The sequence below is a fragment of the Callithrix jacchus genome, chromosome 10, assembly GCF_049354715.1.
Source record: "Callithrix jacchus isolate 240 chromosome 10, calJac240_pri, whole genome shotgun sequence".
Classification (NCBI taxonomy): Eukaryota; Metazoa; Chordata; class Mammalia; order Primates; family Cebidae; genus Callithrix; species Callithrix jacchus.
Window position 1 is genome coordinate 75,546,988 of NC_133511.1, and position 26,719 is coordinate 75,573,706.

A 26,719-nucleotide genomic window follows, 5' to 3' on the forward strand; every position below is an offset into this window, starting at 1 on the left:
GTGGGCATGGTATAGCAGCCAGAAGTAACACTAGTTAGGATGAAAGTTGTTCTGGTCATATGGACAGTGTTGGAAGGTATTACATTCCACTGGATAGGCAGCTGTGAGAGGATGGGGCACTGTCTGCCTTGGCAGGCAGCACATCTCCATCAATTCTTTCAGTTCCTAGGGTGATGGATACTCAGCCAGGTGGCTGTAACCCTGAATTTGAGAACAGGAGTTGGTGGGCAGCTGACTCCAGTCTCAGTGATCATCTTTAGTGATGATTTGACAAACAGGGTTAGGTGATAGGATACCAGATGGTTAGGTTAGTATATCAGACTAGATTGGAATTATGAGGTCCTTTACCTGGGTGACTTTGGGAAGCTTCCTTTGCTTTTTATATTTTAAGATTATAATAGAGCTTACAACCTTTATCTGTGACACCAGAAATTCTGTCTTATTTTCTACCAAACACTGATGTTGAAGAAAATTAATTTATAAAACATGATACAAACTTGAAGGTTTCAGTCTACTGAGCACTTTTTGTTAGGCACCCTGGGGAAGAAAAAAATATGCAGCATTGTCCCTTACTGTGAGGACTGTGTGATGTAGTCAAGAAGATAATACATGAAATGAAGACAGCAATACAATATATAAGCAAGTTCTAGAGAGTGTGGAAGATAGGCACTCTAAGCTATGCCATTTAGTGTTGTGTTAGCCAATAGCCACATTAGGTTGTTGAGTGCTTCAAAAGTTGTAAGCCTGAGTTGAAATGTACTTGAAGTATAAAATATGCTTGGATTTTAAAGACTTAGTACCAAAACAAGAGTAACATGTCTCGTTATTTATTTTGAGATGGTGTTTCTCTCTTGTCACCCAGGCTGGACTGCAATGGCATGATCTCGGCTCACTGTAACCTCCATCTCCTGGGTTCAAGTGATTCTTCTGCCTCAGCCTCCCAAGTAGCTGGGATTATAGGCACCCGCCACCACACACAACTAATTTTTGTATTTTTAGTAGAGACAGGATTTCACCATGTTGGCCAGGCTGGTCTCGAACTCCTGACCTCCTGGTCTTGAACTCCTGGTCTCCAACTCCTCATCCGCCCACCTTGGCCTCCCAAAGTGCTGGGATAACAGATGTAATTTTTAAAAATACTGATTACCTGAATTGAACCTTAGAAAGACTGAAAAAAAAAAGGAGAGAGAAATACTGATTATATGTTTACATTATAATATTTTGGATATAGTATTAAAGTTAATATTACCTATTCCTTTTTACTTTTTGGAAATGTGGCTTTAAAAATTTTTAATTTCATAATATGGTTTGCAGTACATTTCCACTGGCCAGAACTGCTGTAGAAGTTCAGGGTAAATAGAGAAAAGGATATAGACAGTTGCAGACAAAGTTTCATGAAGGAGATAGAACTTCAGCTGTTTTTTGAAGGAATGGTGAATGTGAGGGTGATCTGGCTGTGACATCTGTCACCCCATTGATCACCAGGGTTGATTTGGCTGATCTGGCTGGCTAGGTGGGTGTCCCTTCCTCCCCCACCTCTCTGTGTTCATCCCTCCCAATGTGACCATCCTTGATACAGGGCATATGAGTAGCTGTTATCCCCCTGCTAGAACTTCCAAACAAGCTCTCAAGGTCATGAGAGAATGGGGCAGATCTTGTCCAGTATAGTTGCCGAAAGGTGACAAATATGGTGGTAGCATTGTATATTAAGAACAAGAACCTCAACTTGGAGTATTTGAGCAGAAAGGAAATACTGTGAGTGGAGTAGAAGGTTTGTTTTGATGCAAGGTGGAGAATTAGGATTTTAAGAGAGATAGGGCAACATTTTAGATCTTTGAATGTTTTTGCACAGAATAGATGGCTAATATATGTTTATTGACTGACAGTCTGTGTTAGAATGGTTAGTTCAGAATTGGCCCTATAAAAAGGGTAAGTCGTTTAAAGTCTTTAGGTAGATACATGGCAGAGATATAGTTTTAAAATTATTCTGATGATGTGGGTATGATGACAAAGTGAAAGGCTGGAGATTGGGGGACTGGTAAGACGGATGCGGTGAAATCTGGGTAAGTTGGTGAGTATGAAGCAGGAGTGGTGGCCATGGAAATAAAAACAGTTATATACCCTCCCCTATAGAGCTTAAAATCTTGTGAATGATACAGATGAGCAAACTGGCAATTCAAGTACAGTGAGATACAAAAGGCAGAATGTAGAGGAAGGAAACCTGCCTAGCTTGGGGCGAGGATTGGAGGAGTTAGGTCAGAGAATGCTTCCTAGAGGGGGAGACATTTGCCAGTAAGTTGAAAAGGAGGTGTGAAATTCCTCTGTAAGAAAACTATGATGAAAGATTCAGAAAGTAAAACCTTTAGAGGAACATGAAGAGTGTTGAGAGAGAGGAGTTGGGGAGTAAGGAGTTACCTGTACTCCATTACTTGTGTGGTCATGGGACGTTACTTCTTTTTGCTGGGCTTCAGTTTCCTCATTTGTAAAATGTAGCGTAGCAGACACACTCTTTGAGGTTTAGCCTTCTAACTGAACCTTGTAGCTTGATGTGTTTACCATGGTTATATTCTGAGGAGTGGTTGTTGTGCAGCATCTCTTTGTTGGGGCCTGAGAGGGAAGAATGGGACCTGGTACTGTGGGTGAGGGGAGGAGTCCTTGTTTCTCTAGCTTCACACACTCTGCCTCATTAGACTAAAGGTGACAGAGTGGCTCATGCAGTAGAGAGATGAGTTGGCATTGGCTGGGGCTGAATTAGATGCAGAAAGTGGGCAAACTATATGAGAAAGGGATACAAGAAGAAACCATAGTTTTGTTAAGGCTATGATACCAAACTCAGAATCAGGATGGCAAACCTATTTTGGGGAGAAAGGTGACGAGATCTCATTTGGATCTTTTGGATGTGAGGCAGATTTAGAATAGAAATCTCTAGTATTGTTTAGTGATATAAACCAGAGCTCAATGGAGAGGTCAAGATCAGAGATCTATCTATGAATCATTTGAATAGAGATGACTTACGGTTGTCAGAATAAAAGCACTTTCTTTTGTTCTTTTTATAAATCTTTAAATTTGTGAGATAAAATTAAAAAAAATTTAATTAAGTCTTTTGATTCATAAACACAGAATGTCTTTATTTATTTATTTTTGAGACGGAGTTTTGCTCTTGTTACCCAGGTTGGAGTGCAATGGCATGATCTCGGCTCACCGCAACCTCCGCCACCTGGGTTCAGGCAATTCTCCTGCCTCAGCCTCCTGAGTAGCTGGGATTACAGGCACGTGCCACCTTGCCCAGATAATTTTTTGTATTTTTAGTAGAGATGGGGTTTCACCATTTGACCAGGATGGTCTTGATCTCTTGACCTTGTGATCCACCGCCTCGACCTCCCAAAGTGCTGGGATTACAGGCGTAAGCCACCGCGCCCGGCTCTTTTTCTCTTTTTTTTTTTTGTTTGAGACGAAGTCTAGCTCTGTCACCTAGGCTGGGGTGCAATGGCGTGATCTCAGCTCACTGCAACCTCCGCCTCCCAGGTTCAAGCGATTCTCCTGCCTCAGCCCCACAAGTAGCTGGGATTACAGGCATCTGCCACCATGCCCAGCTAATTTTTGTATTTTTAGTAGAGATGGGGTTTCACTGTTTTGACCAGGCTGAACTCCTGACTTCATGATCCATCTGCCTCCGCCTCCCAAAGTGCTGGGATTACAAGCGTGAGCCACTGCTCCTGGCCTGATCTTTTAATTTTCTAATTTTACTGGTGCTTTCTAGCAGGGACCCTATTTTTGCCTTTTCCTGATACTGCAGCAAAATACCACAGACTAGGTAATTTATAAATAATAGAAAATTATTTATTACAGTTCTGGATACTGGAAAGTCTAAGATCAAGATGCTGGCAGATTGAGTGTCTGGTGATGGCTTACTGTCTGCTTCCAAGATGGTAGCCTCATGTGGCAGAAGGGCAAAAGAGACTAGGGAACTCCCTTTGACCTCTTTTATAAGGTCCCTAATCGCATTCATGAGAGTTCCTCTCTCTTGACTTAATTACCGCTTAAAGGCCTCACCTCTTAATACTGACATATTGGCAATTAAGTTTCAATATATGAATTTTGGGGGAGCCGTTCAGACCATAGCAAGTCCTCAGCCCTACTTAATTTTTAAATTTTTTATTTAAAATATTAAAATACAAAATATTCATTTTTTTCTGATTAAAAGGTAATACATAGAATACTCAAACAATGTATTAAAGTACAGAGTCCAAAGTAAAACACTCAAATTCTACCATCAAAGGCAGATGCAGTTAACTTTTCAGTGATTATCTTTCTTAATGTACCTCTCTTTCTCCTCCCTCTGTCATATACACACATGCATATATACATGTGCAAATACACAGACATATATGTCCTTTTGTATAAATAGGGTCATATTTCATATGCTTTTGTATTTTCTTTTCTTTCTTTCTTTCTTTCTTTTTTTGTGAGACAAGTCTCGCACAGTTGCCCGGGCTGAAGTACAGTGGTGCCATCACGGCTCACTGCAGCCTCAACCTCCTGGGCTCATTTGATTCCCCTACCTCAGCCTCCTAAGTAGCTGGGACCACAGGCACACACTATCCCCCACTTCAGCTAACTTTTGTATTTTTTGTAGAGATAGGGTCTTACTTTGTTGCCTAGGCTGGTCTTGAACTCCTGGGCTCAAGTGATCCTCCTGCCTTGGCCTCCCTAAATGCTGGGATTACAGGTATGAGCCACTGTGCCTTGCCTGTAGTCTCTTTTCTTAACCATTATGTTAGGGTCATCTTTTCTGTATCAATGAATATAGAAACAGACACCATCCTTTATAATGACTGTGAGGTATTTTATTGTGTTGATACATCATGCTTTATTTAACCATTTCCTATTCACAGATATTTGAGATGTTTTAACCCAGGATACTAGTATACATCGTACAATGCGTAGGTTACCTGCCCTGTCCCCCAAACAAATAATTATTCAGCCCAGAATGTCAGTACTACTGAGGTTGAGAAAACCTGCTCTGTACCTTCTGCAGTGCTGGACGTTGGCAGTCTTTTTTGTTTTGAAATGGAATTTTGCTCTTGTTGCCCAGGCTGGAATGCAATGGCATGATCTCTGCTTGGCATGATCTCTGCTCGGCGTGATCTCTGCTCACCACAATCTCTGCCTCCTGGGCTCAAGCAGTTCTCCTGCCTCAGCCTCCCAGATAGCTGGGATTACAGGCATGTGCCACCATGCCCAGCTAATATTGTATTTTTAGTAAAGACGGGCTTCTCCATGTTGGTCAGGCTCATCTCAAACTCCCTACCTCAGGTGATCTGCCCGCCTCAGCCTCCCAAAATACTAGGATTACAGGCATGAGCCACCACACCCAGCCAAGGATATTGGCAGTCTTTACTCCCTTATATCTGCTGAAACACCAGATATTAATTGCTTAGTCAAAAAGTAATAGTCCTTTTAATGTGCATTCTTTTAATTGCTAGCAAGAGTAAGCATCTCTTCCTTTATTTTATTTTATTTATCTGTTTTTGAAGTAAAAGGTGGGGTTTAATTTTTAGTTACATGATACTGCAAGCTATCAAATTCCATGTAGAAATAAGGAACCCATTCAGAGGACAAGCTTTATATAGTATGTACAATTTGGAACAGTTCCAATATAGTTTCCTTGTAAAAAGTATCACAATAGCAAACCACATTTAAAGAGAGTTCTTAGTAGAGAAACAGTAAGAAAAGTTATACCAAATATAGTACACAACAAACAACATTATGTCTTAGTCATATAATCTAAAAGTTAAAGGTCCCAGGAGTCCCACCTAAACTTGGAAGGTGTCCTCTATTTATTAGTGATTAATGTCTTTTGTGAATTTTCTATTCATGCCTACAAGAATGATTTGAATATTGGAGCCATTTGCCTTTTTCGATTGTTTATGGCTTCTTTCTTTTTTAAAAAAAACATAAGCATTTTTATGTGATCAAATTTACTGGCATTTTCTGTTTAGTTTCTGAAGAGGGCTAAGTTGGTAAGTTATCCAAAATAACTTTAAAAAGGTGGTTCAGTTAGACTGTAATCCAGTGCCATCCATGATGTAGTTTAGTGGCATATATATTCTGTGGACAGCATTGCAACAGATGACTTTGAGTTACTCTTCCTTAATCAGTCTGTAAGTGTTCTGCTCTTACTGAATCTTCTCTTAGCCCTATGCTAGTCACTGAAGGATGCAGAAGGAAAATATTTGTTTTCTCCCTTATTGGTCTACAGTTAGATATTTGCGATATCATTAGCATCTGAAACAGAACATAGTTGTATGCTGAATAGGAGTTCATGGGGCAGGGTGGTAATCAGTGAAGATTTCCTAGAATTTATGAATGACCCAATCTTGAAGGATGTGACTAGGCAGAAGGGAAATGTTTCCAGCACAGGGCATCACTGTGGGGCAGACAGCTAAGAGATTTGAGTTCTAGTCCCTACTTTGTTGCTAATTATTGTGTAACTTAGGCCAAATCTCAGGCCCCGGTCTTTTTGTCTGTGAAGTAAGGAGATAGAAATAGTATATTTTCGAAGATTGTTGTTAATATTAAAGTATCATAGCTTTAGTGTTAAGAGAATTTTCAGAAATAATTCACTTAGCAGTTATTAAAGGATTCTGGATTCTGGGCAGCATGCTAGGTGCTGTGGGCATGCAATGATGGGTAAGATATGGGCCTTTTAGAAATGTACAGTTTTACAGGAGAGAAAAATCATGTGTGGTAGTTGGCACAAGAGGTACTGCTTGGGAAACAGAGTGAGGAAGGATAATCTTGGTTTGGGTGATGAAGGCTTCAGAAAGAGATGGCATTTATGTTAGGGAGGAAAGGAGTTGGGGGTAAATTGAGCAAGGGCCCAGGGGAGAAAGGGGTGTGGTACAGGATTTGCCTGGGATACAGTTTGTAAGCTTATTTGGCTGGATTTGTCTGGTTGGTGCAGAGGAGTAGGAAGAAATAAGGAAGGTGAAGTGGGCTGACCTGTGGAGTGACTTAAATATGGAACTCACATATTTCCTTAGTTTTTACTTCTGTAATCTTCTGGTGATTTTTAGACAGGGGGATAACATGATGTTAGCGGTACTTGAAGATTAATTTGGTGTAAATGTCTAGGGTGGTAATTGATTGCATTTAGGGATTGTGAGCAATGTCAACAGTTACTTTGAGATTTTTGAGGCTGGATAGATTAAAGATAATGTAAGAGAAAGCAAGCAAGGCTTAAGCAGTGACAAGCAGGATGAAAAGACGTTTGGAAGGGGAAAATGAGTCCATGCGGTAACGGGCAGGACTTAGAGTAGACAATGCTCCTAAGGCAGGGCATAGCTGTGGGAGGAAGTTGGTCATGCTGGTTCATTGTTAGCAAGAATTTTCTGGTAATTTGCCATTAGCTTGAAATTTTATAAGTCAGACAGGAATTTTTATGTTTTAAAAAAAGATTGCCCATTATGAGTTACAGGTCTATAATTGTGTTGGTTCAGATAAGTCTTTTGGAATAGAAATCCCTATCTCACTTTTTTTTTCAATGTTGAATCTTGCCCATTATGCACATCCTGTAAAGGGAAACTGTGTTACTTGGGGGCACATTTTAAAGAACTTTTAAGAATCTCTGCATCTTTGGAGAAAGGAAGGTAAACATTACTCATTACTTACTTGTGTGTTAAAACACTGTTCACCATCCTTGATTTCATTTTCATGATTGCTGGAGCAAAATACTTAAAAGGGATAAATGGCAAGCAAACCACTGAAAACAGGAACAGACCACACGAGCAGGGCTCATGCACTTCATTAGTCATCTCATCAGCAGAGGCCCTGCAAAGGTAACTGCAGACAGCCATGAGGGAACTGGAGAGATGGGTTTTTGGCATGGATATGGTTCTGTTATTGTGGTAACAATAGTTTATTCTTCAAATCAGGGGAATGAGAACAAAGTTGCTTAGCAATTATGTGGGTGCTGAAAGAATGGCCTTTGGAGGAGCAGGCATTGGAAGTGGGCTAAATTCAGCTTTTTCAAGAAACTTGCAAACACCCTGATTAGAGTGATTTGGGGCAGTCCTTTTACAAATAAAGAACTTGTAGTCCTCTTTCTGATTGCTTTTGTCTTAATCTGCTTTTCAGCTTCCTCATCTGGAGAAAGGGTTAGTGCCTCTTAGAGCAGACTTCCCCAGAGGGTTAGGGTGCTGGGAGATAAGGGCTCCCAGAGAGAGAATGGTCCCAGACATCTAGGTACAGGGACTTCGTTGCCACTAGCTTGGCTCTGCTGAATAGTGCCAGTCATCTCTGTTGGGCTCTGTGGGGCTGGTGGGGCAGCACCAGCACATCACTGCAATTTAGAAACAACTTGTAGAAAAAGAAGAGAAAAAAACAAGGGAAAAAAAAGAAAAAAGAGAAAACAAACAAACAAAACAGAAACTTGTGGACATGTCCATCTTTGTATAGGCAGGGCCATCTGTTTTTCCAGAAACAGAGGGAAGGTAGCAAAGCATGGAAAGGACACCAGAGTGGGAGACTTGGGTCTAATGCCAGTTTCACCACACATAAAACTCTGTGATTTGGGACATATCTCCTAGTCTCTGACTCAGCCTCTTCAACTGTAAAATAGCAATAATATCTACTCTCCCTGTGGAAAGGCTAAAACAAATTAATAGGTGGTATGAATCTACTTGAATAAGGATAAATTACTGTGTAAGTTTATGGGGGAGCTTTTACTTTTTTAACTAGTTAATATTCCAACCATCAAAAATTTGATTTCTTGTATATTTTGTTTCTATAAAAAGAAAACCTTGACCAAGTATGGTAGATGGCTCACTTGAGGTCATAAGTTTGAGACAGTCTGGCCAACATGGTGAAACTTCATCTCTACTAAAAATACAAAAGTTAGCTGGGTGTGGTGGCGGGTGCCTGTAATCTCAGCTACTTGGGAGGCTGAGGTGGGAAGATTGCTTGAACCTGGGAGGCGGAGGTTGCTGAGATCATACCATTGCACTCCAGTCTGGGTGGCAGAGTGAGACTCTGCCTCAAAAAACAAAAACAAACAAACAAAACCTTTGAAGCTGCGCATAGGGGCTCATGTGTATAATCCTGGCACTTTGGGAGGCTGGGGTGGGAGGATCACTTGAGCCCAGGAGTTTTGAGACCAGCCTGGGCACACATAGTGAGACTTCCATCTCTATTTTAAAAAATAAAAATGAATCTTAGAAAAAAATCGGGCCGGGCGCAGTGGCTCACACCTATAAGCCCAGCACTTTGGGAGGCTGAGGCGGGTAGATCACGAGGTCAAGAGATTGAGACCATCCTGGTCAACAAGGTGAAACCCCATCTCTACTAAAAATACAAAAATTAGCTGGGCATGGTGGTGCGCGCCTGTAGTCTCAGCTACTCAGGAGGCTGAGGCAGGAGAATTGCTTGAACCCGGAAGGTGGAGGTTGCGGTGAGCCGAGATCATGCCATTGCACTCCAGTCTGGGTAACAACAGTGAAACTCCGTCTCAAAAAAAAAAGAAAAAAATCCTTGAGATATGGTGTAAGCTTTAAAGAAAGGTTGCTGACAAAAAGTTTTAAAGATAGAACACAGGTTTTTTCCTCTTTTAGAAACACTTTTTCATTGATGGTTTATTCAGTTTTGTTTTGTATATACATATAATTAATCAATTATTATAATTAATCAGTTTTTGAGATGGGATCCCCTCTGTTGCCATGTTTGGAGTCCCGTGGTATGATCATGGCTCAATGCAGCCTGCACTTCCCCAGGCTCAGGTAAATCTCCCACCTCAGCTTCCCATCTCAGCCTCCCAGGTAGCTGGGACTACAGGCATGTGCCCCCACACCCAGCTAGCTTTTGTATTTTTTTACAGAGATGGGGTTTTGCCATGTCATCCAGGTTGGTATTGAACTTCTGGGGTCTAGCTATCTAGACCTCAGCCTCAGCCTCCTCAAGTGCTAGGATTATAGTCATGAGCCACCATGCCCGGCCTGTTATATTTTCTGAAGAAGATTTCCCTTTTATAGACCTCACTAACAGTGAAAAAGCTGTCACAAAGCTGGACTTCTTATCCAAATTATGAAATGACTCTGGGTTGACAGTTAAGGGTTTTACAAACAAGTCCAACTCCTCATTTGAGATGAGGATGCAGAGACATTGGAGCGCAGTTCTCCTCCAGGTGCCTTGTATAATGTGCTGCCTTCCTCACAGTTTGCTTAACGAAGTAAATATGCTTAAGAAAAATACCACTGAATTTAGCCATCCCTGTGTTTAACAAGAGTGCTGTTTAATTGTCCAAGGCTGAAGTCTCGAGTTCAAATCTAAATCTTCTTCAGTGGGATCACTGAATCAAACTAAGCATCTGTATGTACAAAGAGCATGGTTGACTTTAGAGAACTGAAGACATAATGTTTATTACTAGAGAGTACGGGACCAGAGATTATAAAACCTGAGTTCTAGTCTCAGTTCTTCTCAGTAACTTTAGTCAAGAAAAACAAATTTAATATCTGTGAGTCTGTATTCACCATTTATAAGATGAGGATGGCAATATGACATCCAAGGCCCCTGCCAGGACTTTGGTTGGAGAGTCTATGAAACAGAAAGGTAGAGAACAGGGTGGGTATGGAAGAGATGGTTTTTGTTTCCTGAGGGCCTTGCATTAATCAACTACTTTTATCATGTTATTCCCCTATCTGGAAATTTTCCTATTTGCCTCTATTCCTATCCTAATTTATTGTGTAAGCCATAAGTTACATTTTACTTCCTCTGTGAAGTCACTGTAACACTATTTTTCCTTTTATGAACTCATTTATTGCCCTTACAGTGCACTCATCCATTAGTCATGCTACATTGCTGTGAAATATATCTTCCTTTTATACCTCATCTTTGGTGAGCAGGTTAATGTAGAAGAAAAAGTACAGACTATGAAGATAAATAGATTGATCTATGTGATGTTAGGCTGGCCACTTAAAAAATATATATATATATATTTAATTTTTAAAATATGTATTACATTTTTGAATAGGTTTTTAAATTTAACTTTATTATTATTTTTTAAATTTTTATTTATTTATTTATTTTTGAGATGGAGTTTCGCTCTTGTTACCCAGGCTGGAGTGCAATAGCACGATCTGGGCTCACCGCAACCTCCGCCTCCTGGGTTCAGGCAATTCTCCCGCCTCAGCCTCCTGAGTAGCTGGGATTACAGGCATGCACCACCATGCCCAGCTAATTTTTTGTATTTTTAGTAGAGACGGGGTTTCACCATGTTGACCAGGATGGTCTTGATCTCTTGACCTTGTGATCCACCCGCCTCAGCCTCCCAAAGTGCTGGGATTATAGGCGTGAAGTCTTTTTCTAACCTTGGTCTCATCAAGCTTGTCTTCCCTTCACAGTTATTAGTTCTTATGTACCTCTCCAGGATTTCTTTTCTTCCCCCTTTTTCTTTTACCCAAAAGAGGGCATACATATTCTTAGGTACCTTGTTTTTTTTCCACTTAATTTATGTTGGAGATCTTTTAATATCAGTACGTAGCAAGCTGTCTTATGGTTTTTATGTTTTATGGGTATACCGTGATTTAACCAGTAATTGGTAATTGTTACTTGGGTAAAGTTCCAAATGATTTTAAAATCTGAATGACATTTGCACTTGATCTGAGAAACATGCATTTCATTTCTTTAATACTTGTATTTCCATAGCACTTTATATTCTTGAAATTGGTCTTTAGTATATAGGTTTTACTAGGCTAATAGAAATAAAATATCTATTTAAAATTTTGCTGACTGTGGTGCAAGATTTTCCAATAAAAGCTCCACCATACTCTTTTCATGTGCTTTACTGGCAAACACAGGGTTTGCCTGAGAAACACAGCCTGATTTGTAGAGGCTCATAAAAGTCTTCATTACTGCATTTATAACCATTTGTGAATATACTTCCTTAACTTACTTCCTTAAAACCAGTAGAGTGTGTAGAAAAGGATCTTCACATAAATGAAGCTTTGAGAAACAAAACAATTTTAGAAAGAAGATATGCAAATTTTTAATAGATTAAATATTTTTAATCTTAAAAAAACTCCTCACTGAAATATGTGTATGCAGAAAAAGGGACTTGCTTAATGCAAATGAAAGTATTTTTTGAGATGAATGTGACTCCTTGAGGTTCAATGTTTAGGACTGAGAAAAATAAGGAATATTTTTACTTGGGGTTCAACTAGGAAGATTCTCTGTTGCAGAAAGTACAGCCTTAGCCGTGTAATTTGACCTGTTCAGAAAGCACAAATGAAACGGAAGGGGCTTAAGTTCTATTTTTAAATTTTCATTCACTGTAAAATAAGATTGGTACTAAAGTAGCTCAGATGGCTAATTCAAGTACTGTACCTAGACACTGAGTGAGCACTTAGGTTATTGCAAGATCAGTAGCCCCTTATATGTATTTATGCTATGGAATGCACGTTTTCTATAAAATATTTTTAACCATATTGGTGACTCCTATTTTTGCTATTTAATTTTTCCCTATTTTTAATCCAGGCCCTTGATTTCTTTTTCTTTTTGTATTTATGTTCTTTTATACACATGCTGAAATTTAGCCTAGTCATAGAATTTTAGAGATATTTAGATACTTAGAGATTCCTAATTAATATTTGGTATATTTGTGTAATAATTGGCCCTTTCTATTGAATAAATGAGAAAACTAAAGCCTGAAGAGCTTATGACTTGCCCAGATCAGCCTTCTTGTTCAGAACCCCTGGCTGCAGCCGCCCAGTACCAGGTTCTTTCTCTAAACAGCTTTAATTGGCTGACCCTGCTCTACTTGGCAAAAAGTTTAATTTTGAACACATTCTCTTACTCTTTCACCTACTTTTGTTTCTGATGTGGGCAGATTAGTAAAAGACCACAGATCTTGCTTGGAGCCTGGCTCATAGTAGGCATGTAATAGGGACTAGTTCTAAGTGAACCAAATCTGGGAGGGAATGAGAAAGGATAACAGGTGACAAGTAGAGGGTGACAGCTGAGCAGCCCTCACCCTGTTTTTGCTAGTTTATTTTCCATCTTTCTCTACCCGGGACAGCGAGCAGCATGTTGTGTTCATGGTGAAGGTGTCATATGCTGGTTAGTGGGAGCCTTTAAACGATTTTCTTTTCCCCCCACAGGTCCTTTCCCATAACCTGTGCACAGTGCTGAAGGTTCCTCATGACCCGGTTGCCCTTGAAGAACACTTCAGGGATGATGATGAGGGGCCAGTGTCCAACCAGGGCTACATGCCTTATTTAAACAAGTTCATTTTGGAAAAGGTATGATTCTAACCTTTTTTAGGGTGCAGCATTGTTTGGTTTGCATGTTTCAAGTGGGCCCAAAAACCCTCTGTTGATGAGTTCACTAAGGACTTGAGGTAGAAAGAATCATTAGATAAATAGGAAAGGAAGAAAGAATGAGAGACTAACAGTGCTTCCTATTCTTCTCTCCTCCACTGTCTTCTAAAATTTGGTTTAATATTTTTCCAAATTGGTTCATTCTTTGAAATTAAGAACTGTGTTTTGTGTTAATCTGTACCTGTGCTCTCTCAGGATGCTTTAAAAAAAAATCGGGTCTAGCCAGGTACAGTGGCTCATGCCTGTAATCCTAGCACTTTGGGAAGCCGAGGCGGGCGGATCATGAGGTCAGGAGATCAAGACCATCCTGGCTAACATGCCAAAACCCTTTCTCTACTAACAATACAAAAAAGAAAAAATCAGCCATGCGTGGTGGTGCGGCCTTTAGCTACTTGGGAGGCTGAAGCAGGAGAATTGCTTGAACCCAGGAGATGGAGGTTGCAGTGAGCCGAGATTATCCCACTGCACTCCAGCAGCCTGGATGACAGAGAGAGACTCTATCTCAAAAAAAAAAAAAACAAAACAAAACAAAACAAAAATTGCCAGGCATGGTGGCAGGTGCCTGTAATCCAGCTACTCAGGAGGCTGAGACAGAGAATTGCTTGATCCTGGAAGCTGGAGGTTGCAGTGAGCTGAAATTGCACCACTGCACTCCAGCCTGGGCAACAGAGGGAAAAAAAAATCTGGTCTAATATCCAGAATTTACAAGGAACTTAAACAAATTTACAAGAAAAAAGCAACCCCATCAAAAAGTAGGCAAAGGATGTGAACAGACACTTCTCAAAAGAAGACATTTACATGGTCGACAAACATAAAAAAAATCTGAAGATAACATCACTTATCTTCAGAGAAATATAAATCAAAACCACAATGAGATACCATCTCGTGTCAGTCAGAATGGTGATTATTAGAAAGCCATGAAGCAACAGATGCTGGCGAGACTGTGGAGAAATAGAAAAGTTTTTATACTGTTGGTGGGAATGTAGATTAGTTCAACCATTGTGGAAGACAGTATGGTGATTCCCCAAGGATCCAGAAATACCATTTGACCCAGCAATCCCATCACTGGGCATATACCCAAAGGGATATAAATCATTCTGCTATAAAGATACATGCACTTGTATGTTTATTGCCACACTATTTACAATAGCAAAGATATGGAAACAACCCAAATGCCCATCCATGATAGACTTGATAAAGAAAATGTGGTACATATACACCATGGAATACTATGCTGTTATAAAAAAAAGAATGAGATCATGTCCTTTGTAGGGACATGGATGAAGCTGAAAGCCATCATCCTCAGCAAACTTAGGAACAGAAAACCAAACCACATGTTGTCACTCTTAAGTGAGGCTTGAACAATGAGAACACATGGACACAGAGAGGGGAACAACACACATCAGGGCCTGTTGGAGGTGGGAGTGAGGGGAGGCAATTTAGAGGATGGATCAATAGGTCCAGCAAACCATCATGGCACAAGTATACCTATATAACAAACCTGTACATTCTGCACATTTATCCCATTTTATTTTTAAAGAAGAAGAAAAAAGTCTGGTTCCACATGTACTGACAATGTTTTTTTTTTTTTTCTTTTTTGAGGGGTCTCACCCTGTCACCCAGGCTGGAGTACAGTGGTGTGATCTCAGCTCACTGTAGCCTCTGATCTCGTTGGGCTCAGGTGATCCTCCTACCTCAGACTCCTGAGTTGTTGGGACTACAGACATATACCACCACGCCTGGCTCACTTTTCTATTTTTTGTAGAGATGGGGCTTTGCCATATTGCCCAGGCTGGGGCAATGGTTGTTAAAGCGTGGGAGTGGTCGAGTAATATGTGAATACTAAAAGTGATGATTATCTTTACTATATAGATATTATACAGCCAACTCTCATCCCAGACTTTTCAGGGTACCACTTAGATGCTTCCTCTCGGATATATTCTGAGTAAAGATGCTTTAACAAAAACTATGAGGTGTTTGGAAGCCAAATATAACCTATTAGTGTTTGGGGCCATGTTTGGTTTTCCCCTTGGGTTGGATAATTACAAATTGGTACACTAAAGTGTTGAATTTCAATTCACTAAAGTGTTGAATTTAATGCAAGAAAAGATGGTACATTTAGATAATTTTTAAAATTGGTGATGAAAAAGTTACAAAAGGTAGTATGTAGGCAATTAATACAGAAATATGTGAAATAAAAAGTAAACATTGCTTTAATTTTTTGTAGTTTGATTCTCCTGGAGTAACCACTGTTAATAATTTAGAGACTTTGTAGATTCAAAAATTAGATGCAAATATACACATACACATACACACACCCTCAAATCAATATATGGTATTTTATTTCAACATGAATAGGATCATATTATACATACACTTCTGCAACTTAAAAAAAATTTTTTCTTATGTGATCAATAGGGCATAAGCAACCTATTTTTTAAATTGAACAATATATTAGTGTCATTGTTTCATATCATGTACATTTAGTTTAGATGAAAGTAATCATTTATTTATACCAAAAGTTTGTGACTTCCTCCTTATGCCTATTTATATCACCAAGCATGAGATTTCTTTGTATACTTCTAATTTTTAAATTTTTTTTAATTTTTAGCTCAGACCATTCTTCATAAGGAATATATTTCAATAATGCCTTTCAAAAAATGATAATGACAGTACTTTCTAATTAAAAGTAAAATATTTGAAGCTGGCTCATGTCTGTAATACCAGCATTTTGTGAGGCCGAGGTGGGGGGATTGTTTGAAGTCAGGAGTTCAAGGCTAGCCTGAGCAACATAGTGAGACCTTGTCTCAAAAAGACATATAAATTAAAAACTTTTTAAACTCAATTTTTGCATCAAACCTAAATACACAACTATATACATGGTTCTCTGTGGCTTCAGATTTTTATTACTATTTATGTGTATAATCTTAAAAATAGTTTAGTGCCTTTTTACAATAGTAAAGTATAGTAATTAACATTTATAATAATAATAGTTTGGAAAAGGCCAAAATGTTGATCAGGATTCTTCTTTTTTAAAGATGGGGTTTCACCATGTTGGTCAGGCTGGTCTTGAACTCCCGACCTCAGGTGATCCACCCGCCTTGGCCTCCAAAGTGCTTGGATTACAGGCGTGAGCCACTGCTCCCAGCCTTTTTTTTTTTTTTTTTTTGAGATGGAGTATCGCTCTTGGTGTCCAGGCTGGAGGGCAATAGTGCAATCGTGGCTCACTGCAACATCGACCTCCTGGGCTCAAGAAATTCTCCTACCTCAGCCTCCCAAGTAGCTGGGATTACAGATAGGCATGCACCATGACGCCCAGCTATTTTTTGTATTTTAGAGATGGGTGAAACCCCATCTCTACTAAAGAGTTGACCAGACTGGTCTCGAATGCCTGACCTCAGGTGATCCTCCCGTCTCAGTCTCCCAGAGTGCTAGGATTACAGGCGTGAACCACCAGCCTGGCCAGGATTCCTTATAGAAACCCGGAGAGACATTTTTCAAGAATTTTGCAGCAAAGATTCTAAAAATTACAATGTTCATTTGTGTGGTAATCTTTGTACCTGTATCTGTTATTCCATTTCAGCCTCACAATACAATTTCCTGATCTTTCTTTGTGTGTTTGTATGCGTATATATATATGTGTGTGTGTGTGTGTGTGTGTATGTATGTGTGTGTGTATTTGATGTGTCATATATGTTTTTTGAGACAGTGTCTTGCTCTGTCTCATAGGCTGGGGTGCAGTAATGACATCATAGCTCATTGCAGACTTGAACTTCTGTGCTAAAGTAGTCCTCTTGCCTCAGCCTCTTGAGTAGTAAGGACTACAGTTGTGTGCCACCACACCTGGATAAGTTTTAACATTTTTTATAGAGACGGGGTCTCACTACGTTGCCCAGAGTGGTTTTACACTCCTGCCCTCAAGCAATCCTCCCACCTGGGCTTACCACAGTACTGGGATTACAGATGTGAGCCCCCATCCCTGGCCAATGCATGGTTTTGTTTTTTGTTGTTGTTTTTGAGACTGGGTCTCGCTCTGTTATCCAGGCTGGAGTACAGTGGCATGATCTCTGCTCACTGCATTCTCTGCCTCCTGAGTTCAAGTGATTCTCTTGCCCCAGCCTCCTCAGTAGCTGGGATCATAGTTGTATGCCACCACTCCTGGCTAATTTTTGCATTTTTTGTAGAGATGGGTTTTACCTTGTTGGCCAGGCTGGTCTTAAACTCCTGACCTCAGGTGATCTGCCTGAGTTGGCCTCCCAAAGTTCTGGGATTATAGGCGTGAGCCATTGCACCCTGTTTTTTTTTTTTTGAAATGGAGTTTCTATGATCTTGGCTTATTGCAGTCTCTGCCTCCCAGGCGCAAACCATCCTCCTTCCTGAGCAGCTGGGACTACGGGCGTGTGCCACCACACCTGGCTAATTTTTGTATTTTTAGTAGAGATGGAGTCTCACTGTGTTGGCCAGGCTAGTCTCAAACTCCTGACCTCAGGTGATCTGCCTGCCCCAGCATCCCAAAGTGTTGGGATTATAGGCATGAACCGTTGTGCCCAACCTCAATGAATGTTTTTAAAGAATTTCCCTTGCAGAGATGATAACATTGTCCTGATCATGCTTTTTTCTCTTCTTTGTATTTGTTTCAATTCACAAAAAAATATATTTATGGCATACAACATGATGCTTTGAAATATGTGTATATTATGGAATGGTGAAGTGAAATTAGGTAATGTACATTACTACACATCCTTATCATTTATTTGTAGTGGGAATACTTAAGATCTCTCTTAACAATTTTTAGGTATTTAATACATTGTTATTAGCTATAGTTACCGTGTGGTACATGACCATGCTTTAATTAGGAAGAAAAGAAGGAAGAAAAGCCACATGATAATAAAAGATAAGATTTAGTTAAATTCACAAAATCCATATAGGGTATGATTCTATTTATATGAAATGTCTAAAATAGGCAAATAAATAGAGATACTAGGTAGATTAGTGGTTTCTTGGGGAGAGGGGTAGTTAGGAATGGTGAGTGACTACTAATGGTTTTGGGTTTCTTTTTGGGATGATGAAAATGTTCTAGAATTAACTAGTGAAAAAGTCTTATGAATATATTGAAAACCACTGAGTTGTATACTTTAAAAGGGTGAATTTTATGGTATGTGAATTATATCTCAATAACAAATAATTAAATTGTACAGAAATTGATGTGAAAAGTCTCAGCACTTTACAGTTTGATGCCTATTTTTTGCTGCCGTTCTGTTTATTGGTTGGGTATTTTATTTGTGTCCTACAGTTCTATTATATGTAAATATAAATGTGAAATATTTGCTGAATATATTTCATATATACTTATAATAAAACTATAGAACACAAATATTTGATGACCTGTTTGTATGTGCATAATGTTAAAAATTATAGACACTGGTTGGGCACAGTGGCTCATGCCTATAATCCCAGTGCTTTGGGAGGCTGAGGTAGGAGTATCATTTGAGCCCAGGAGTTCAAGACCAGCCTGGGTTACATAGTGAGATACTGTCTCTGTAAAACAATTTAAAAATTAGCCAGGTGTAGTGGCACATGCCTGTAGTCCCAACTACTCAAGAGACTGAAGTGGGAGGATCACTTGAGCCTAGGAGTTTGAGGTGATAGTGAGCTATGATTGTGCCACTGTAGTGCAGTCTGGGTGACACAGTGAGGCCATATATGTATGGTTTCTCTATAGACAGTAAACAGAATTATGTCTGTTATTAAAATAGTACAGAACATACTGGGAAGTTCTCAGAAATCCAGAATTTGTTTTTCTTATTTCAGTGCTAGAATTTGTGTGGGGCTGGGCCGGTGGATAGAGAAACATGGTTTAATATCTTGAAGTTCTGTACCCTACTACTGCGTTTTGTTCTCCTTGGTGTGACATTCTTTAAACTTCTTGAAATTTATTTAGTTTTAAAATGTTCTTTGTTTTAGTATTTCAGTGTTTTAAAAGTTTATAACTGAGGAAGGAAATATAGTAGTATTTAAAAAGTCCAAAATGAGCCACTAAATGGTAACTTATTCACGGAGGGAGTGAGGATGTGATGAAACAGTGAGCCCTTGTTTATTATTGCTTAGCCACCTGGAGTGGAATTTTGCCAGTCCTGAAATCCAAGTAAAGCAGCCAAGGTTTCCATGGTTTGAGTTTAAATTGAGCAAAGATTAGTGCCTTGTTTTGAAACTTCGTTGAAAAAAGACATGCCAACAGTGACTGAAGAATATTAATGTAAAACTTAGAGATTATAATCAGTTATGCAGAGAAAATATGAAACAGTTATTAAACAGTTGCAAGGTATGCTGTCATGTATACATACTGTCTCATTTGTTCTGCATGTTAATCCTGTGAGGTAGAACTGGAATTATCACCATTAACTAAAGAGGAAACAGCTTAAGGTAGCCTAGCTAATAAAGGGTAGGTAGATTTTTGAACCTAACCTGTTTAACTTCACCACCAACATTTCTTTAACTGTACTATTAGGGGATTAATTACTGTCTTTAGGAATTAAGTTTTTTCCAGTGTCTAATATTTGGATACATAGGGGAAATATTGGTTGAAGGCACGGAGGGGTATAGTTGCTTAAAAGCAATTCTGATTACCTTAAACTAGCTCAGCTTTCATCCAGTTTTCTTCTGTTCTGTCTCAAGTGTTTTAAGGTGATTCTCTTCTCTTAGTGTGTGGTGCTCCTTAATGTTCATTTTGGTCAGTTTTTTCAGTTTTTTTCCCAGGTCAATTTAGGGATTTTCTGCCTTTGCCTGGGAGAATTATTCTGAGGAGGTTGGGACCAAGAGCTAAATTATATTGAAACTTTCTGAAAAGTAATTTTTACAGTTGGTTTTTGTATTTGCTTTGTTCTTTTACATCGATAGAATTAATTTTCAGCTTTCCTAAGACTTCAAATGATTACCTGTCTGTTGTTCCTTTTCCAAGTATTTTTTCCTTCCGAGTGTTAACTTTTAAAATTCCTTCTTGGCTAGGTATCGTAGGTTATGCCCCTAATATCCTCACTTTGGGATGCTGAGGTAGGAGGATCACCTGAGCCCAGGAGTTCTAGAGCAGCCTGAACAATAAAATAAGACCTTGTGTGTAAGAAAAAAAAATTCCTTGTTTAGTAAAGGAATGGAATTATTTAAACATCTAGGAAAAAATTTTATTATCTATTGCTGGATTATTTGACAGTGAATAATTGAAGAAAGTGGTATATACTACCTTCTACTATTTAGTACCAATAAAGTATATCAAAAACTAGTTTTGCTTCAGCATATTTTTAAGGCAGTCTAATTCTTTCATGAGATTTAATGGCTGATTAGGCTGGCTAGTCCAAATCATTGTCATTTCTTTTCTCTGATTCTCCTATTAAGGCTAGGTCTGGGCTATATGATTAAAATTATTAATCCATTGGCAGTATGCCAGGTTCCAGTTGGGGAATCTGGTGCTTTCTAACAGAAGTCTTTTTGTTTCTGGTTTTTTTGGAAACATACACGGAAGAAAAACAGACTAACATTTCAGTTTGGTATATTTCTCTCCACTAGTGTCTGGCAGCTTGTGCATTCAGTTTTTCTAGTCTAACATTTATATGCTTTTTCCCTTTGGTGTACTTTCTTGTTGTTCATATGTCACTTATAATTCTTGTGTAAAGTGTAGTCTCAAGTTCCTTCTTTTAATTAAATGACTATCCTGTCAGTGTTCAAAGCACTTCAGATGTGTGCCAACATCATTTAATAGGAAGTGGTACTGCTTTTAAACACCCAAACCTGGGCTCTTATGTGGTCTTTTTTTATTGCCCTTTAGCCTGTGTTATTTTTTCTTTCATTGTTGTTTGAAAGTTATATAGTGTGGGTTTTGTTTTGTTTTTGTTTTCTGAGATAGGGTCTTGCTCTGTTGCCCAGGCTGGAGTGCAGTGACATGATCATGGTTCATTACAACCTTGCCCTGCTAGTCTCAAGAGATCCTCCCACCTTAGTTTCCCAAGTAGCTTGGGTAGTAGCTGGAATTACAGGTGTGTACCACCATGCCTGGCTAATTTTTAACTTTTTTTTGTAGAGGTCTCACCATATTGTCCAGGCTAGTCCTGATCTCCTGGGCTCAAGTGATCCTTTTGCCTTGTCCTTCCAAAGTGCTGGGATTGTAGGTGTAAGCCACTACACCTGAATGAAAGTAATGTAGTTTTAATTTGCTGCAATGGCCAAGTTGGACTCTATGTTTTCATTATATTTGTGAAGCTATAGAGGACTATAAACTTTTGAGTAAATAAAGGGGTATCATGCTGAGAAACATGAATGACTTTATACTGCTGAATACTTTGGCCAACAATATGAGTCATGTACTGTATAGATATATTGTTTTTTGAAATAGCAGTTTTATTGAGATATAAATTACATACCATACAATTAGTCTGTTTAACATGTACCATTTAGTGGTTTTTTTTTTTTTTGAGATGGAGTTTCGCTCTTGTTACCCAGGCTGGAGTGCAATGGCACGATCTCGGCTCACCACAACCTCCGCCTCCTGGGTTCAGGCAATTCTCCTGCCTCAGCCTCCTGAGTAGTTGGGATTACAGGCACGCACCACTATGCCCAGCTAATTTTTTGTATTTTTAGTAGAGACGGGGTTTCACCATGTTGACCAGGATGGTCTCGATCTCTTGACCTTGTGATCCACCCACCTCGGCCTCCCAAAGTGCTGGGATTACAGGTGTGAGCCACTGCGCCCGGCCCCCTAGTGGTTTGTTTATTCACAGTAACCATTACTGTAAGGGTTATTGTCTTGTGAGGTTTATTGCCGAGTTTAAAATGAGGAAACTGAGGCCAGCACAAGAAAATTAAATGCCAATTTATTTAACTCCTGGACGAGGTCCTGTGGTCCTGGGGAAAGGGGCCAGGGAAGTCTCGCGGGTTTTATAGGGCGGGAAGGCGTTCTGATCGGCTGTTGAGAAACAGGATGTGGATGGGGCGAGCTGCTATTGGTAGGTAGGTGGGATTTCCAGTGAGTGGGCTGTGCTATTGGGCAGGTTTTGGCGGGACTTCTTTTAAATTTTGGCAGGTTTTCCAACAGCTGGCTAGGTGCCGAGTGCAGAGTTTAGTGTTGAGTGCAGATCCTGGTGTGGAGTGCAGAGGTGGGCATTGGTGCCGAGTGCAGAGTTTAGTGCGGAGTGCAGAGGTGGGTGTGGCAGGGCTAGATGCTGAGTGCAGAGTTCAGTGAGGAGTGGAGAGGGATGGGCATGTCCAAGCTCCCGGTGAGGCAACCTGCCTTACATTCCGACCCTTTTGATGATATAGGATGCCGCTTCTTTCTGGCTACTTCCTGCTGAATAGGGACGGAGTGGGGGAAGGGGTCAGTTGGCTTGTGCCTTGGTTGGGAGTCAGACATAGGGGTGAAGTAGCATCTGGTTTACAGCCACCCTGGAAATTTCCCTCATGTGTGCCTGTAAAAATCTGAGGAAAAAAGGGGCTAGCATTAGTAGAAGACACACAACGATAATGGGGGTGATAATGGGAGCTAGCCCGGTAAGCATGGGGGAGTGCCACCAGTTGAGAGACGAGGCTGGTGCACTCCGCTTCTTGCGGAGGTTCTCTAGGAGGCGATAGAGAGTGTTGACATTTTCCTCCACAAGACCTGTTTCATTGATGTAATAGCGGCACTGCTCCTGGAGAAACAAACAGGTACCTCCTTTTTCTGCCGTTAGTTGGTCTAGGGCCCGTCGGTTTTGGAGTTACCTGAGCTAGCAACGTGATTTGTCGCTGGAGGGAGGCTAAAGAGGCGCTGACGCTTCAATAGCCACATGGAGCTTGTCTTCCAGTTGAGTGGCTGAAGTGATGCTATAGCCCATGGCGCCACTTCCTAATCCAGCTGCTGCTAGAGAAGATGCTAAAGAGAGGCCAGCTACTATTGGGAGGAAGACAGCTTGTTTGCTCTGGTGATTAGGGGACAGTGCGATGAGGGATAGGAACTCGGCTTGTCCGTACACTTCTAACTGTGGGCTAGTGTGACGGGCGCACAGGGGAAGGGGAGGGAGGCATCAATAACTTTGGCTAGGGTTCCATTACACCAAAAGTATCCTCCTGGAGGCATGTAAAGGGAGGTTTTTACTTCTATCATGCTGTTGCACCTGAGGCTGGGGCTGCTGGCTGTCCCATAGCAGAGAGAGAGATTTTGAGAACGTACTTTGAACAGCAGGATACCCGTTAAGGTGGTGTCAGGCCCCATGGGTGATTGTGACAGGTTGAACCCGGCCCAGAGGGGAATGGTTTGAGTTCTCGGAGGAGAACGCTGGTCGCCTGGTTGGAGAGGCGTTGCTGGGTGGGAGTCCTCTGGTCCTGGAACAACTGGGAGGGTGCAGTCTGTGTGCTTCTTGAGTAAGTGGTGGAGGAGAGAGAGATAGGGGAGGTAGGAGGCTAGGGGAGGTGGCCATACTGGGAGATTATGGGAGACTAGGAAGGGCCGGCCATACAGCAATTCAAAGGGGCTGAGGCCCGTAGGCCCCTGTGGGGTGGCCCGGACTCAGGCTAGAACAAGAGGCAGGAGTGTGGGCCAGGAGAGTTTTACCTTGATGGTAAGTTTGGCCAAATGGTCTTTGAGGATGCCGTGAGCCCGTTCAACTTTACCCAACAACTGAGGGTGTTAGGGGATGTGCAGTTTCCAGGAGATGTTGAGAAACTTGGTGACCAGCTGGACCACCTGAGCTGTAAACGCTGGACCGTTGTCTGACTGGATGTTTGCAGGTAAGCTGAAACGAGGGATGATTTCTTGAATTAAGAGGGAGGCCACCGTGTCTGTGGTTTCCCTGGAGATTGGAAAGGCTTCAATTCATCCAGAAAAGGTATCTACAAAGGTTAGAAGGTAGCAGAGTTTTTTGTGAGTGGGCATATGGGTAAAATCAATCTGCCAGTCGGGCTGGCAGGTGGCCACACATTTGGTGGGTAGGAAACTGTGGCCTTAAGCCTCCCTGAGAGGAGACCTTAGAGCAAGTAACGCATGCCCTGTGTACTTGCTCTATCGTCTGTCATAGGCCCGTTGAGAAAAAGAGGGGCTGCATGAAGCGGTGTAACGCTTTGGGCCATATGTGTAAGGATTGGTGGATTTCAGTAATAATTTCTGTGGCCTGTTCCCGGAAAAGGGGTTTTTTGTTGTCTAGGAAGATCCAGCCCTGATCAGACACGGTCCTCGCTTTTAATATGAGGGCCTGTTTCTCTGATGGCGAGTAAATCGGTGGCATGGCTGTGGTGAGGAAAAGGACTGGAGTGTGGGCTGGCCTGGTATTGGTTAAGGATTTTGTTGCTGCATCTGTCCTTGCATTGCCCCAGGAAACAGCATTCTGCTGGGCTTGGTGCCCTCAGCAGTGAATGACAGCAACTTCTTTGGGCAGTGACAGGGCCTATAGGAGATTAGAGATTTGGGTAGCATTGATCATGGGGGACCCCTTTGTGATGAGGAATCCTCACTCTTTCCAGAGGACAGAATGACAGTGGATAATAAGGAAAGCATATTTTGAATCAGTATAGATATTTGCTCGCTTTCCCTGTGCTAGTGTGAGAGCTCGGGTTATGGCAATGAGCTCTGCCTTTTGTGATGTGGTTCCATCAGGGAGGCGGCGTGCCTCGAGGGTGGCTCAATCTGTAACAACTGCATAGGCTGCTTTTCGCAGCCCCTTGGCTGTCACTATTGAACTGCCATCTACATAAAAGGTTAGGTCTGGGTTTGATAAGGGAAGGTCAGACAGGCCCTCCTGAGGTTTAGCAAATGCATCTATTAGCTCAGGGCAGGAATGGGCTGGGGAGGAGGAATGGGATGGAAGGGGAAGCAAAGTAGCTGGGTTGACTAGAGAAGTGGGATGAAGGCTGACTGACAGATTTTCAATAAAGAGTAGATGAAACTCCTGTAGGCGAGAGGGTCCTAGGTGAGCAAGAGATTTGTGAGAGAGAAGGTCGGTCAGTCGATGAGGAGAAAACACTGAAATGGGCTGGCCTAGGATAAGTTTTAGGGATTCCTTGGTAAGTTCTGTTGCCGCTCCCAGGGCCCATAGGCAAGGCTGCCATCCCCTGACTGTGGGATCAAGTTGTTTTGATAAGTATGCTACAGGACAATATATAGGACTTAGGGTTGGGTTAGGACTCCAACTGCAACACCTTGTTTCTCATCAGTAAACAAGTGGAAGGGATGGTTAAGGTCTGGCAGTTGAAGTGGAGATGCCATGGGCAGAGCAGTTTGTAGGGTTCTGAAAGCTTGTTTTACAACTCTGGGATGAGAGAGGGGTCCTGTGGGTGTGTCCTTAGCCACCACATACAGAGGTTTAGCTAGAGCGGCAAAGTTAGGTACCCAGTGATGGAAGAATCCTACACATCCTAAGAAGGAAAGAATCTGGTCTACAGTCTCCGGGGGTTGCAATGAAAGAAGTGTCTGCCGGTGGTCAGTTGTTAGGCTTTTAGTTTTGGGAGTGAGGCAAATCCCCAAGTAGACTACTGAGGTGACTGACAACTGTGCTTTAGAGGGAGATACCCAGTACCTCTGGGATCCAAGAAAGTTAAGGAGAGTGGCAGTATGCTGTTGAGACAGGGAGAGAGAGGGGCTACAAAGTAATAGGTCATCCACATACTGGAGAAGGAGACTGGGTTGGAGGGAGCAGGAGCTAAGGTCAGCTGCTAAGCCTTGTCCAAAAATGTGGGGGCTGTCTCTGAATCCCTGGGGCAGGACCGTCCAGGTAAGCTGCTCTGACAGGTTGGTGTCAGGATCGGTCCAGGTGAAGGCAAAGAGAAACTAAGACTCTGGGTGAAGGGGAATAATAAAGAAGGCATCCTTGAGGTCAAGAACAGTAAAATGAGAGGTAGTGGAGGGAATGTTGGATAATAGGGTGTATGGGTTGGGGACCACTGGGTGGAGGGGTACCACTGCCTCGTTGATGAGGTGCAGGTCCTGAGCTAGGCAGTAGTCACTGGTCGACTTTTGGGCCAGTAAGATAGGAGTATTACAAGGGGAACTGGTGGGGATAAGGAGTCCCTGGACCAGAAGTTGGGTGATGATAGGCTTTAGGCCCTGGCAGTGGGTTTTTGAGATGGGAAACTGAGGACGTGAGGGAAAGTGGGTAGGGTTTTTGAGAAGTATTTTAGCTGGCATGTGATGTCTGGCCACCACAGGCTTGGAGGTTAATTTCATACTGAGGGATTACCTACATCAGGAGGGATGGGGGTTGAGGTGAGGGGTCAAGACAGGGTGTGGTACCAGTTAGGAGTAGCAATAGGAGGTGGGCGGAGGATGGGCTTGAATGTGGGGGGCCAGTGAGTTGGAAGGTGGCCCCTACAGTCTGGAGAATATCTTGTCCTAAAAG

The 26,719-nt window shown here is 41.3% G+C and overlaps 1 protein-coding gene across 2 annotated transcripts in view; it reads left to right on the forward strand.

The window, feature by feature from the left end:
- The window catches only part of SWAP70 (switching B cell complex subunit SWAP70), a 99,343-nt gene that overhangs the window by 14,395 nt on the left and 58,229 nt on the right, over window positions 1-26,719 (forward strand). The window contains exon 2 of one of the 2 annotated variants that reach the window (XM_002755036.6): window positions 13,152-13,292. The exons of the other annotated variant lie outside the window; for it this stretch is intronic. Coding sequence (XP_002755082.4) covers window positions 13,152-13,292 — 141 coding nt within the window. The remainder of the gene's footprint in view (window positions 1-13,151; window positions 13,293-26,719) is intronic. 2 annotated transcript variants of the gene reach the window in all.